Raw genomic sequence first — 16,194 nt, 5'->3', positions numbered from 1 at the left:
TCCTTGTGCCCTATGACCACTGCCACCGCAGCTCCTGTGGAAGGATACTTGAGGATACTTGTTCTCTGCCTGGACTCAATGCAGGGACTTGCTCTGAGAGCCCTGAGCCCTGCCACCCAGACCCCTGCAGTGTGGGGTATGCAAGGAGCCTGAGGAAGCTGCAATTAGCCAGAGCAGCTGTGATGGCTGGGTAAGGAAACAGGTGTGCTCTTCTAGAGCCAGGGACATGACTCTGGAAATGGCACTCAGTGACCGTGATGGTGTAACGCAATTACCAATTAGGTGGAGCTGCACGGAGATCCACAGGCAGCTTTCCCCCACAGGACACATCCGACCACCCAGGAGATGGGGAGTGGCTGTTTGAGAAGAAAGCCAGGCAGCTCCCAGAGGCTGCCAAGGGCTTCTCAGACTGGGCTGGTGGTGAGAGGCTGCCTGTTCAGCAGCTGTTCCCCTTCACTCTTGGCTATCCCACCCACCACTTCTCCCATCTGCAGCAACGGCCTGGTTTTATGTGGCACATGCTGAAAGGTGTGTATTTTATCCAATGGAGGACCAGAAAACAGGCAGGAAACAAGCTACTACTTGAGAGGCAGCTTGCAGGGAGGTCCCAAATAGGATCTGGGTCCAAGAGCTCCTAAACTGGACTACCCACCCTTGCTAATCTGGACCCATCTTGCACTCATTCTGCATCTCATGCAATTCCCACTCTAAGATCATCAATCTTATTTGCTAATAACAGGTAGGGAGATGAAGTGTTAATATCAGATCTCTGTCAGGTTGGCAGCTGTGTAATGGGTGTAGCCCCACTGAGGCTGATAGTGCAAGCTGAGCTAGGCAAACTGAAGGAGTGCAATTTTTATAAAAAGACATGCTCATGTCTGCACAGTATAGCTCTCCAATAAAGTCAAGACACTAAATTCAATTAACCATGAGGTAGCAGGTTTGGTTCTTTTTTTGTCTTAAGATACCAAAACCATTCCTAAATCAGCAAAATTACGTTCTAATAACTCTTATCATAAAATACATTTGTGCACAGAAGAATTATTCTCTAAAATTTGTGCTCATTATTGGTGAGCACAAGTGGAATAAAACAATGAGGATAGAATTGCTACTCCGTGGAACTAAATTATTTTTCTGGCAACTTCCCTCTTGCAGGTCTCAGAGGAAGGCACAGGCATCTAGTCCTAAAGCACAGGTGTAAGAAAACTTAAGTTAATTGTCTAGGAAGAGTCCTAATATGTCTTACTAACAGGCTGCAAAGCTCTCTCTGAGTGCGAGACAATCCTAAAAATACTGTGTCCACCAGAGAAGAATTCAGAATATTCCTTATCTTCTCCTTCCTCTTTTAATGCAGTAAGAGAGGAGTGGTGAAGCAGGAGGCTACTGACCTAGCAGCAACATAGAGGGTCCTGTTCATGACCATGACAAGCTGGACATCGAGCCGGTGCCTCTGTGTGGTGTTCCGCCCAGGTTTGTGACCCACAAACACCGGATACTGTCTTGTATCTGTAGGAAGGAAAAAAAAAATCAACAGGATCAAAAGAGAATAACAAACTGAAATGGGGCTGACATGAAGCACCATGGGGCCCAGCCATAGTCAAAACCAGTGGTTTCTGTTCTGTCCTGGAAGCACAGTCTGGGGCTAGAAGCCATGAGCACAGAGAGCTGGAGAATTCCTCCAAGTTACAGTCTCTGCAGCTGCAAAGGAGAAAGTCACCACATCTATAGAAGACAATCTACAAACCGTGATTTTTTTTAAGCAAAAAGGTGTTCTGGACCTCTTGGCACACAGGTACACGGCACTTTTTCTTTCACTGCTTGCAGAACTTAAATGCTTGCTCCTGGCTGCCAAAGCATGTCTTATCAGAACAAAGCTGTTCCACAGTGGCCTATCAATCACCACAATGACTGGATTGGTAGTGGCTAAAGCAAAAGGCTTGGCTCTCATTGGTTTAAACTGCCAGTTCCCTGGGTTTTGTACAGGATTCAACTGCTGTCATGGAACAGCTGCAGGATTTCTGAGAAATGGTGGTGATGCCCTGAGAAGGCTGACCTGGAACAGAGACTAGACAGAGCTAAAATAACAAAGTAGGTATTTATTAAAAGGCCTTTAAAGGTACACTTTGAGCAGGACAAGAGCCTGGCCAGAGGTACACCCAACGTGACCCAAAATGATCACAAAATGGACGACCAGTCATGAGGTCTCACACTTTCATAAGTTTTGGTTCATTTGCATATTAGGTTTAATTGTCCAATTACAGCTTCAGGTTATGAAGTCCCATTCTTCTTGTTTTCTCTCTTCAGTCCACCTTTTATGCTTTTGGGCCTGAAAGTTGTACTTTCCTTGGTCTCCAGCAGGAAAAGGATTTGTTTTGTCTATCAACTCTGTGAAGAGAGCTTACTGGCATTTAACATGAGGCTCAGAACTACACCCCTAGGCAGCACAGAATCTGAAAAAGATGAAAGCTAAAACTTAATGCATCAGTGGGAAATCATCACTTAAACTTTATGAAATGAAAATCACTGCACATTATTTTGGCAACCAGTCTGATACTCCAGTCCTTCTGGCAACTGGACAGCTGATTGGAATCCCTGTACTGAGCTTGTGCTATCAACAAGTCATCTTTCCCCAGTTCTACCAGTCAGCAGGAGCATTATTGTCTATTTCCATTATTTTTTGGGGGTGAGAATTCAGCACACACAGTGTGTTCCACTGCTCCTCAGAATACTGCTCTTCAGTAAAACCCTCAGTATTGCTCCTCAGTACAACCTATTACACCAGTGAACACTTCTGATCAAGAACTACTTCACATTCATGCATGTCATATGATCATGACATCCAGGTATACAAACAAGCAGCTAATGAAGTAAATAAAATGACAGAAGACAGGAGAAGGATAATCCTCTGATTAGTGTTATCACTGCAGACGTGTTGCAAATTAATGCTATACAGAGCTGACTAGCATCTAGCTATGCCTTTTCCCCATTAATATGTTTTCTCAGAAAACTGCAGCTCTTTGTGGGAATCTATTTCTTCAGAAACTCATCTACTGCTTTAGTATTTTCAGCCATTGTCTTCTAAAAGCATTGTACCTGTAAAGGTTGGTCAAATAGTGGTTCACGGCATGGCTTCAGGAAAGCATTTCTAAGTGTCATGTGCCAGAAAGTCTGGTGATAAAATTGGATAGAAAAATGAACTTCTTTCCAAACCAGGTACTGAGAACTCCTGAAGAAATAAATTAAGACACCAGACAGGATCCACATTCAGAAGCTTAATCCTTCTGACCATGCCCTATATGCAAAATGCCAACTTTTATTATCAGGCTGTTTTCTGTTCAGTAGTGTTTCCTCTGTAACTTATGGATCTAGAACAAACTAGGGGAATTCATGTTTACTTCAGCATGCCATGCTGCAGAGGAAAAAATATCCCATGTTCTATTTCTCCAAAAGGATCAAGCCTGGCAAATTTTTCAAGAATGATTAGCATTGCCCTTCTGGAGGGTGAAAATGTTAGTGCTGAAGATCCAGTAGCCACACTAGCCATGCTTCACCTGCATTTGCTTCAGAGCAGGCCTTCCCTGTTGTTGTATCCCAGAGGTCTATTAGCATTTGCAGCATATCAGATGTGCCCTGAAGTCTTGTCTTTCAGACTGGTGTTACACAGGACAGACAAGTTTATTGGCATTAAGGCCATTCCTAAGTACAGTAAACATGTAAAATTTCAAAACCAAATTCCTGAACAAAAAATAATCGAACACAAGCCTGCTCTTGGCTGACATGCTATTCACTGACACACTTTTAGAGGCTCAGATGCTAAAAATTTCCTTATAAAAATCTGAACCTTTGGGACTTGGAAGAATTTTCTTTGCCATTATCACAATTGAGTTCAAGCAAATGTGAAAAAATCAGTTAAGTCAGGCCTGAAGTCCACAGTAAAATGCATAGAAAGCACCCCAGCTGTTTAGCCAGCAGATCTCAATATGCAGCTGTTTGTGTTACACTAGACTTTGGAGAGTTTGCCAATCTCTACTGGTAGGAAAAGAGAGACCTTCTGTCATAGAAAAAGTCTTTGTCTTGATTTGGTTTTTAGCTACAATTCCATCTTAGGAAAAAAATGTCTAATGCTCAAGCAGAATCCATCTGAGCTTAAAGAAGTAAGTTCAATTATTTTTATTAGATTAACAAATATTAAGACCATGTGAAAAAATCATTTTCCTATAGTAGTACCTGAGAATGTAAATTGGTGGATATGGGAGAAATCAAGAAAAAACAACTTTATCCACTGCAACTGTATTTAAGTAGTGTTGATTTGAAGTCCCCTGATCAATACTAAATTAAGTCCTCTGGACCCTTATACTTACAGTTGCCATGCGAAATACTGATAGGCTCAGAATCTTCTGGGAAACCAGCCCCAGCAAAGTGTAGCAGTGTGAAATATAGCAGCAAGGCTTCTGACCTCATAGTAGTTCAGCTGTGAGGCTTCAATTCTTCACTTCACCCTGTGGAAGAAAAGCAAGAGTTTGAGCACCTTCTGTTGGGTCAGAGCTTTAAAGAGTCTGTGGAAAGCAGAGGGAGCTTTTCTCCTCAAGCCTCTCACTGTACCTGAGGAGGCGTGCTGTGTTTCTAAGAAAATACTGCCCTGCAAAGCCAGTTTTTCTTCAGTCCATGCCCCTGCAGGGCCACATCTTGCTTGAGGACAGACTTAAGGACCTGTCTGTTACAAAAAATTTTCTTCTTTTGATGTTTTTATGCAATAAAGATGCTTCATCTCCTGCACTGATCGACAGATGACGAGAGTTTTCCAAGAAATATTTTATTTTCTCCTTTTTTGATTTACATAATTAGAGGATGACATGATGACACACACCATAAATAAATAAATAAACAACCCAAACCCACACTATATTATTCTGGTTAAAAAGAGATTAAGAGTTATTCTGCAGGACTGATTCATACCCAGCAGAATTGTGAATCAAGTGAAGAAACACTGAGAGAGTTTGACAGAGAATTCAGAACATGTCATTGGGCTTTACCATAAAAATTTATACCCATAAATTTGGGTGTTGTAAAACCAATACTCCAACTTGTGATAAAATAAGGAAGAACTGTCTGAATCCAATATATTTTTTCCTTGTGTTCCACTGACACATTCATTCATTCATTCAGATTTCACGTACAAAAATATCCCTAAATCTTTGAGATAAAAGGAATCACTGGGGCCTTTGGATACAGTGAAAAAAACCAGCACATAATACAGTAAATACTGCATAATTCCCAGGCAAATTTCACAGAGACATTGATCTGTAGGGGAAATCAGTGCAAAAGTGGGGTTTTCTTTTCATCCCTTCCAGAGTTTCAAACCTTTGATGCTGCCTGCCAAAGATTCCTTTTGAACAAAGATATTTTACAGCAGTCTCTCAGTCATTCAAGATTTATGGGCAGAAAGTCAAACTTCATAACCTACATAGTCTTTGAAACTTAATTTGGCAAACAAAGTGCTAACTCGTCCTTCTGCACTATTATTTAATATTAGATACCTGTATCTCCTTTCTTGATGCCAAAAAAAGCATTAGCAAGTTTAAAATGTTGGATTCCTAATTTTTTAACCAATAGAAAAATGTCCCAATAATTATTTTACCTCCTCAGATATTTGCTTTCAAATAAAATTTCAGTTGCTATAAATGGTGTGGAGTGTGGGGATCTGTTACACAGTGACAGAGTACATAAGAACTACTGATTTATTACACTCTTAGTGTTGGTCTACTATTATTTCAACACACAAATTGGAATTTTGGCTGATTCACTATTTCTATGAACAAAATAACTGAGAGACCAAGCTAGACCAAGATTAGGGAAAAAACCCCCCAAAAATAAGGCAGTGACTGGCACCTTAACTGAACAAAGTTTCAGATGTATGGCAGAGGATAAAAAAAGCAAGAATAAATGCAATGCAATGCAGACACCATCTGTCCATTTTAACTTACAGGAGAATGCATACTAGAAGATAGTACATACAAGCCCCAATAGAAGTATTTCAATCTAGCACTGGCTAAGCCAATAGTTCTGTGTGATTACTGACACAGCTGTATCTGCCTGCAGACACTTTCATTATGCATTTCCTCCATTTATCTTTTTAGTCAACTCTATCATTTTCTCTTGACTGTTAGCTCTCTGGGGTAGAGCTAGTTTCTTTCTATTTGTTGTCATTTGGGGACCTTTGGAATGCCCAAAGAAGAAATAAGCAGCAGAAGTAAATAGCATGCTTGCAAAAACAGTTTCCCTCTAAAGATTTCATTTTAAAAGCAATATATACACATCGAAGGGGTTAATTCCTTTATCTCTCTGCAATTTTGCAAAACGTCACTTTGCTGGTTTAAAAATTTTGCCTTTGTAAATACACTGCAAAATGACAAAACAAAATGCCTTACTACATAAATTGATTGAAATTACTTTCTCCTTGAAATTGCTACAATCCAATGCACAAATCTTTTCTGAAATGTACTTGAAGAACAACAGTTTAACGGGAGGAACTTAGGAAGCAATCCAATTTTTCCACCTAAACTGTATTAATCCACAGTATCAGTCTGCAGGCTAACAATCCAGACCACTTGGCTCACAGTGAGACTCCAGAGCATAAGAATAGCTGCTTTCTGTTACTCCCCATCATCACAAAATCCACTACCTAACAACTTGTATGCTGCGAGGAAAGCACCACAGTGCTGCAGACACAGCTCTGCCACTCCCCTTAGAGACTGAAAAACTTGTCCCATGGGTGATTCTGCACCATCAGCCTCCACTGCTCATGCAGACTCAATGTGAACTGCTTTGTGCAAATTTGTGCAGGAGATGGATTCCAGGAAAACGAACAATGCCAGCAAGTTTACTTTGTGATTTCATGTACATGCTATTGGGCCAGATCTGCTTTCTTTTACCTAGGGAAAAAACTAAACCGACAAATGAATTGACATAGATTAGTAGGTTTATAAGCATATGAAATTCTCTCTTCTTAAGGGGATTCTTTTGAGGAAGAAAAGAGGGAGAAGAGAGGAAAAAAGCAAAATTCTCTGTTGCTTTGATGCCAACAAAGTCATTCAAACTCACAAAATGCGTATGCAAAATATCTACTTTGACATGTCAATAATTCAAGTGGACTACACGTGTATCAGCATCTGTGCCAATAAATTAACACTGAGGAGGACTAAATTGAATCCAAAAGCAGCTTTTTTTTCAGAGGTAATTATTCAAACATATTGTCACTTTTGCAGTTCTTACAATGGCAGAAAGAGCTGTACTGTTTCAGTGGAATTTCAGAAAAGCGCTGATTCAAGAAGGTCACACTTATTTTTAGTACAATTTTCAGTGTGCTTAGGCCCCTGGGATTGATGCAAATGTTCTCACTTGCAACTGTGCTGAAACTACTTTTAATCAAAAGCGCTTGTGAACACTGTGTCTGATGAAGACAAGTAGTTAGACAGTGATGCCAAGTGAATACAGGCACTGTCTCAAAACGAAAGTTTTTCAAACATCAATGAAGAGCTCTCCATCATTCATGCAGAGATCTGAACTGCAATTTAATCTGGCCTGCACTAAGACATACTGGTTGAGAGAGAACTGGTTTTGAGAACTCCAGTTCTCCTGGTTTTCATTGTTACTCTTGTTGGAGGAAGCTCCTGTGACAAGAAGCGTGAGTCTTGGTGGTCTTTCATTATCAAGCATGCTATTAAAATACAGCCCTGCAAATATTTAAGAGCATGTTTTATAATTTGTGTCTAATCCAGTAATTTGTAGCCATCAAATTGGCAGAGTAGATTAGTTTCTTCCAAGCTTCTAAAAACCCCACAAATAATCTTTTTGCATTCCTAAACCAAGGAATACATGATTTTTTTGGAACATACATTGGTGCTCTGATTCTTCTTTCTGAAGCTGATGTTTCAAATACCTATGCAATGCATCTTCTTCTGGCCACTGACATATTCCCTCCTTTTTGTCGTATTATAATTAATTATAAACAAACCACATGATCTCTTAATGTATATAAAAATCAAAGTTTTGCCTTTCTCTGTTTGTACACTTCAGCCCAAAGATGGATCATTCTAAGTAGGATGTTTGGATACCAGTATAATAAAGTTGCAGTTACTATTATTTTTACTGAGTCAAAGTCTATGTATACCTATACCTATACCTATACCTATACCTATACCTATACCTATACCTATACCTATGCTTATACAAAACTAACCATATATACACGCTTGACACAGGATCATTTATTTTTGAAAAATTCATGCTGTTGGCATGAAGGAGTTTCTGAAGCAAAGAAAGCAATGATTATTTTAAAATAAGGAGAAAAGTCTAATTTTGCTGCGTCAAGTTCCTTCCACAATGGCTATCCATAGCTATTCAAACCAACAAGAAGCCACCATGATGGGCTTTGCTTTTTTCTGTCTGATATTTTTAGCATTTACAACAGTCTGGGTGGAAATGCATACAGAATATCTGCTTGGCTAAGGAAAGGATTACATGGCCCCTGCCACAGCGCCCTAGTAGGCAGGTTATTTTATCTACAGCTTGTTTGTTCCAGAAGGGCTACACAAATCCAGTGAAAAATCTAAACAGAAAAGTGAACTTCCTGGTAAACTCCATAAAAGTGTGAGGGCAGATTTGAGCCTGAGAACAAATTCAACAGCAACAACAATGACTGCAAAAGCTCATCTCTACTGAAAGGGATGCTCTTCTGTGTTAGAAAATCTCCCATCTTGTTGCTTCAACCTCACTGTACATTTAGCTAATCCCAGCGTAACTCCAAGAAAAATCCAAGTATGCAACCATGTCAGAATTTTCCCATGGCACAGTAAGACTGCTCTGTAATGAATAGATCTTGTTATATTCATTTATTACAAAACTTCTTTCTACCATGATGAGCTGTGTTCATATACAACAGCTGCACTTCGCTCCACAAATTACTAAGCTTAATGCAAGAATCACCGGAAAAAAATTCCATGGTCTGTGTTATGCATGAAACAAGTCCAGAAAACCTACTGGCCCTAAAAGCCTGTGATTGTCTTCAACAAATCCTTTCATTTCTACAAATATGTAGAAATAATTTAGTCTTCAAAAAGACAGTCCAGCAAGAAGGAATAACATTTGACCAAACACTGAGGAAAATAAAAGTAAAGCCAGACGAATTCGAAATACTGGATAAGGATAAATGCACAACAGAGAAAGATGCAGCGTACACGAACTGGTCCTGGAAATACTCTGCAAATAGCCCTTAGAATCACAATCAACAAAAGCAAAAGTACCATTAAAAAGCAGGGAAGAAATTGATTTGAAGTTCATAATAGAGGTTAAAAGATTGGAGATTCTTTTGTGGTAAGAGCTTTAAAGGCATAGAGGTGATTTAGGAGCCAAAGTCTTACTCCAGTGTCTCATCAAAAGTGACTCACAGAGCAAGCTTTGCCCTGCTGTGCTGAAGGAAGAGCACAGAAACCAGCTGGCCAACCTGCCTGCTGTTCCCTGTACAGATTAGCCTTCAACTGTTCAACTCTTCAACAATTGCCTTCAACCTCCTTGAACTCGTTTGGCTAAATTTAAATTTGACTAATTTTGCTTTGGAAATCTTTGAGTGGAAAATACTATCACTGTTCTTTACCCTTTAAAATTCACAATTTGTAGAAAGTGAAAGATAAGAGTTTCGTGCAAATCAGAGGAAGGAATTGGGAACAATGCAACAACAAAAACAAAAGAGAGGAATACAACCTGAAGGCTGCAGCTCCCAGAGAATGAGGAATGTTAGGCTGGCATAGTAGAGCCGTTCAGGAAAGCATCTTTTGTCTATGCCTGCCTGTGTGGTGTGCTAGCTGCTCCTCGGCCACTTTGCATGGCTGCACCAGGCAGCAGAAGGGCCCGTGCAAAATGCCTGCTCTGGGTGGTGCCAAGCGGATCAGACAGATGTGAGTGAACAGAAGCTCAGCGGGTGCTTGGGAAGCTCAAGGGAGAGGAGACACAAGTGGCTATCAGCAAGAGCAGCATGAAGTGTCAGACAATGGAACTGAATTGGCAGTGGCAGGGCAATGTCTGGGATGGACAGCTTTTTCACCCATGCTGTCCTTTCTCTACCAATTGCCGCTCATTCACCTGAATGGTGGCGCAGGTGGCTACAGGGACTCAGTGCCAGCTCTGTGCCCATCATCACTACCAACTTCCAACATACCCTCGTGACTGATGGTGCAGCCATCATTCATCATTAGTCTCCTGTTCTGCTCCTGTTGTCTCTACAGCTGGCCACACATTTCAGGTGGCCAAAAAAGTACTATTGCACTCCAGGTATCTGGCCTTTATGCCAGAGAGACTGGTGCATGAACACATTGGGGTAATCACCTATACTACTTCAGATCCCATGGTAAAAAGGAGTTGCTCCTTAACACTGATGAGGGGAGAGGGGCAGTGGCCAGGGGAAGTCCGCACCTGTCTGGCAACACTGTGGACTGTAAGTTATGTATATGAAACCCCACTCTCATTTGTGCATATGAAAAAGTTCTCTTTGACTATAAGAGGACTGCATGGGTGCCCTCTGCTATACATGCTTTACTAGCATTTTAATTGGATTCAGTACTGCTTACTCATTGCCCAGCTGCTGTGGGCTGCACGCCAGGCATGACGATAGGCCCAAGGGAAAGACACCAGTAAGAGTGATTTTGCCTCATATAGTAAGTAACAGTACCTACCTTCATTGAAAAGAATAATACTTCATAACTAAGAATAAGAACTTAACTTAATTACTAGTTTAATGAAATACAGATACATGGGCCATGCAGATTTTCTCACAAAGACTTGCAAAAATGCATCTAAAATAAATTTTCTGCCCAAATACAAAGTATTTTCCTGCAAGTTTCTGGGGTAATTGCTTATTTTGTCCAGATTTATGCAAACCAGAGTCTATACCAACTTTCCTTTCCCCTCATTTGCACCCTTACAAGGCTATACTTTGCACAATAATGTCACCTATGATATGTGACATCACTACCTCCTGCCCCAGTAAGCGATAAACTGAAAAGATCTGGACAACGCCCAGGCAGCAGTGATGAGCCTCAGCCTGTCGAACAGGAGTAGCAGGTGTCAAGTCAGTAGGCAAAACTCAGCATGCTTAATGCTGGCAACCTGTTCTGTCAAGATCCACAGTGCTGCTCCCTCCAGTGCAGCACAAAAAGAAAATGTAAAGAACAAATGGAGGCCTAAACAGAAGAAACTCTCTTCTAACCTGAGTGAGACATTTCTGATGACTGCAGTGCTAGCAGGATGCTGCTGTTCAGAGGGGAAACAGTCAGAAGGAAGATGAACATCTCCCAGATGGAATTAGAAGCATCTCAGGCCTATTGATTCTGGTTGTAACCTTTACTGTAAACAGTCCACAGGGGCCTCATCAGCCACCTGTTCAGTGATATTTGCATTGAAATATAGGGCCAACGCAAATGAGAAAATGGCCACAGTTCCTTGCTAAAGCATCTGCTTTCACAAGATGCATCTGTCTGTGCATCACCAGCAGCAGCACAGTTACAGGTATTAAAGGAAGGGCTTAAGCAGTGGCACTAGCTCTCTCACATGGCTCTGAAATAACAAATGCTCCATTTGTCATGATGTTGATGGTGGTGGTAGTGATATTATACCATGCAATATTTCACTTTCTAATATTGCTCAGTTTTAAACTGAAATCAAGCTTGCCAAAACTGGGAGGAAAGCCATCTGTGCCTGGGGGATGACTGCCAGAAACATTTGCAATTTTATTTGGGGTTATAAACTTGCAGGATGGAACAAAGGCAATGCCCAAATAAGTTCTTTCACTCAACACCCCCAATGATACAGAGCACTGGACCTAACTCTGGAACAGCTTGGTCAGTCATTACAAAGATGTCTTTCTTATTTTTAGAAGTCTCACTCATTTAAGAGATAAAAATAACTCTATTGATTATTTGTGGGACTGCAGCAAAACTCTGTCAAGATTCCAAATCAACTTGAGAGCTAAATGTAGCAATCACAGCCTTTTGAAAGGAGAGAGCACCTTTAAGTGTTCTCTAAGTATATATCTCTAATATATACTTTGCTGTTTCATCTCGGCATGCTTAATAGAAAACAGACACACTACCAGCATCACCATTACTCTCTCCAACACTCACCTTGCCTGGGAAATATCAGTGCCAGTCAATGACTTTCTATTCTCTCATCTGATAGATGAAATAAAAATTATATAGCTGCAGGTGACCCAAAGATATAATGGAAGAGAAATGTGTCCTTCCTTTGTTTTCTTCTCCTTTTGGACAGCAAAGGTAAAACACCAAGTCTGGTATGTTTTCACAAACAACATTTACAAATGTCACAAATTAGAAGTTAGACACAGCCCTCCAGGAGTTGTCACAGCTGCCACATGAATGTTGCAAGAAAGGACAAGGGGAAATGGCTTCAGACTGGGAGGGTGCTGAGGCACTGGAATAAGTTGCCCAAAGAAATTGTGGAGGTTCCATTGCTGGGTGTGCCCAGCGTCAGGTTGGATGGTCCTTTGAGCAATCTGGTCTTGCAGAAGGTGTCCTTGCAAGGGTGTTGAAAGTAGATAATCTTTAAGGTCCCTTCCAACCTAAACAGTTTTGTGATTCTGTGATTTTAATATCTCCATTTTAAAGTTTGGTGTAATCACAAATAACTCTCCCTTACTTTTTGTTAATGCAAGAAACACTCAAGCCCTTAAATTTGATTCCACAGCTGTACTCTTCAAGACACTTGTGCCATTCACTTGAAATTGTAGTATCCATGTGATGAAAGAGCAGGGAAATGCAAATCATCACATTTAAGTCAGCTGTTAATCAGAGCACACTGCTTAGCTGTTGTGCAATTTGGCCAGTTCTGCTCCTAAATCCACTTATGCAAAAATCAATTAATGAACCTGCCTTGATTTACCTGGAGAGAAACTGCAAATTTTGTCAGGTTATTTTTTCAAATGGCAACCAATCAGTTTTGTCACAAAGTGGTTTGACATCTCATAAAACTGCATACCTACCCTAAAACATGAATGAGATCTACTGTAGCACTTCAAATACTCAAGAACATTACTATTCACATAAAAATTACTCCAGCAGTGGACAACACATTACCTCAAAGTGACAGTCACCACTGCAGAGTTCACCAGTTGTTCCACACTGCAACCGTTTAGTCATGGCAGGAAAACTCAGGCCAAATCTCAGCATCCTATTCTGGGTCAGGATACTCAAGGACACAGTGTGGTCAAGCAATACGAGTTACATTAGGCACAAAAAAGGGAAAGGTTAATTCTTCTGGAAACCTGGCAAAGTCTTCAAGAAAATTGTGTTTCTCCCTGAGATTAAAAAAAAATGCAGATAAGAAAAAAGTTCTCTATATATATTTATAATTTTAGCCCCTAATTCGTTTATGAATTAGTTATGTCAAGTTTCTTTATACCTTACAGAAAAGTATTAAAGAAAAGCATAGATAGTACAAAAACTCAAAATGTCCAAAATGAAAAACAAATGTCCACAAAACAAATGTAATACCTAAGGGAAAATGCTAAAATAGCCATGGATAGACACAGGTAGAAGGAAAAACCAGAATACTACCAGTACTAAGAAAACAAAAAGTAACTGAAAACTTTGCGTCTCAGCACCACCTCTGAAATATCTCTCCCTCAGACAAACATCTGCTGCTGTGTGCCTATACAGTGACAGATATTCACCCAAATTTAAAAGGCTCAGATCACAGGAAAAGTTTTTCTGTTAAAACTTTAGAGCAATTTCATAGATCTTTATCTTTAATGATTACTTTTTATAGCCAATGTTTTTTTTGCTGGTATTTCTGGAAGCTTTAAAGGAATAGAATAAATCTGACTTTGAGACAGAAAAATTATGTAGTTTGCTTTCGCTCTGAGATGAGCACAATGCTTACAACAATCTAGCACCTGCAGCTTGCTAGTAATTGCTAATTGCAAGTGGCAGACTGAGCTTTGTTCTGTCTAGATTCATGCCCAATAAATTCCCAAATTTTAAATCATATAAAATCCAAGCAGATTTATGGATAAGTTAATACTAGAAAGTACCCTATCCTCAAGAATGCCATTTGGGTAAAGAGATCACCTCAATATGCCAACATGACATATTTTCCACTCTCTTCTTCAGTCCAATTCAGAGTTATGAGGAAGACAGAAGGCATAGCAAGAAGTCAACAGACACCTAAGAAATACATTATTTCCAGGATAGTGCTCTGACAAAGGGTACTGTATGTTAACCTGGACATACGGTTAATTATTGTAATTCAGTGTACTTTAAGGGAAAATGCTATATGCAGATACAATCAATAAACCTCTGAATAGAAAAATCACAATTCCTGTAACTATTAGAATAGTTGAAGATAATTTTAATTGTTGATGGTCTGTTATTGAAAGGAAACATCAAATATCTGATGTGATTGCATAGGCAAACTTAAAATTAAGGTGGTGTAGGAGAGAAAAAGTAAGAAAATATATCATAATTAGAGTAAGATGAGTCCCTGCACCACAGAAATACACTACTGACACATATTCACCCACATACTGAAGAATACAAACATCCTTACACATTTGTTCACACCTGCTTCTTAGCATAGCATGAGAGAATTAGAGCAGTGTTACAAATGGGTATTATAAAGTTGGCTTTTCGCAGGATGTGTGCTATATGATTGATGGCTTTGTGGTAAGGATGTAGGTTTTTATTTTCTGCTGTTAGTGGAGAGGATTTGGCATAGTGGTAGCAGTGATGTGGTGTGCTTGAACTGTCTGTTTGGCTGGGATAACATCCAGTGAACATGTAGGGGGAACCCTGCTATTGATACACCAACTATCAGCATCTTCCATCTGAAGAAAGCACGGACCGAGGCCCAATCTGGAGGTGATAATGAAGACACAGCCAAGAAACACGCATGCTCTAAAAAGGCGGACCCAAGGAGGGGCCATGCAAAACAGTCCCTGGAATATGGAAACTAGTTTATGGAAAAATATGAATATTCAACAGACTGATACAACAGAAAGGGTATTTAAAGAAAGCCGTGAAATAGGCAATTTGTGGACTTGGCTAAATGCCAAGTCACCCGGCCGGCTGTACTTTGCTTTTTTTTTTCCTTATCTCCTAATTGTCTTATCTTTTTATTAAAGCCTATTTCTTAAAATCTACCAAAAAGTGAATCTCGTTTTTCACAGCAGCATAGAAAAGGAAGTCAAAGCAGCATTCACAAATGCCTGTATACAAGTTACAAAAGCAGTAGCTCTGTTATTATTTGCTTTGCTGCTTCGGACAAGCTTTGGAGAAAAAGTTCAGTGTAGCAAGACAGAACAAGCCCACTGAGTATGACTGTCTGAATGGGGCATGATGGATGAGCTTCCTTGTTGATAGGAAAAGCTTCTAATCCATTCTCTGGCTTATTGCTGGAGCAAGGCAATGTCATTCTCCTTTTTTGCATGAAATAACCTCTGCCTTTTCGATACCACGTGCAGGGTTTTGCAAAGGACCATCCAGACTGTCACTCAGATGAGACTGCAGCCTGTTTCCAGGTCCCACATCAGGGTGGGCTCAGCTATGCAGCCCAAAGCCCCGAAGCAAGACAAAGATGTTTCTATATTGCTTGTGCTTTCTATGGCTATTTTAGGAGTGATTGCATGCATTCAGGTTCCAACAACAAATAATGAGAACAGAAGCTATTTTCATGGCACTAGCACTCAGGTAATAACTGAAACTGAAACACTTCTAATACTTCAAATAATAATTTTAATTATTTTAATTTTTTTTTTGAGCTGAAAAAATCTGTCTGTGTGTAACAGACAGATTTCCATCAGCATCAGGATGGGAAGACCTTTGCTCTCGGTTCACTGATGAAAGCTTGACTCTAACCAAAATACCAAGGCTTTTTCAGACAACCAAGGACCCGCTCCCAAACCTCCTCCTTCCTCACGCCCTGCAACTTCAGTCTGTAATGGTGGGTGACACAGGAAAAGCAATGATTCATTAGCTGACTGCATCTAAGTGAATTCAGCAAAATTGCTTCATGAGTAGTAACACACAGTTAAGGGTTTTTAAGAAGTCTGCCAGGTGATTTTTTTAACCCCAAAGGAATCCTTCCTAGGTTGCCCAACAGAACTGAAATTCCTGCGCAGGAACAAGAAAG

General features: G+C 40.2%; 1 protein-coding gene across 2 annotated transcripts in view; it reads right to left on the bottom strand.

The window, feature by feature from the left end:
- The window catches only part of SEMA6A (semaphorin 6A), a 118,127-nt gene that overhangs the window by 61,039 nt on the left and 40,894 nt on the right, over positions 1-16,194 (bottom strand). For both annotated transcript variants that reach the window (XM_066339940.1, XM_066339941.1), the window contains exons 2-3: positions 4,362-4,499; positions 1,389-1,506 (exon numbers count right to left, since the gene is read on the bottom strand). In XM_066339940.1, coding sequence (XP_066196037.1) covers positions 1,389-1,506; positions 4,362-4,461 — 218 coding nt within the window. In that variant the 5' untranslated portion in view covers positions 4,462-4,499. The remainder of the gene's footprint in view (positions 1-1,388; positions 1,507-4,361; positions 4,500-16,194) is intronic.

Source organism: Sylvia atricapilla, chromosome Z (assembly GCF_009819655.1).
Source record: "Sylvia atricapilla isolate bSylAtr1 chromosome Z, bSylAtr1.pri, whole genome shotgun sequence".
NCBI classification, from domain to species: domain Eukaryota; kingdom Metazoa; phylum Chordata; class Aves; order Passeriformes; family Sylviidae; genus Sylvia; species Sylvia atricapilla.
Note: the sequence above shows the minus strand (reverse complement) of the source record. Positions and strands in the feature narration are given on the sequence as shown.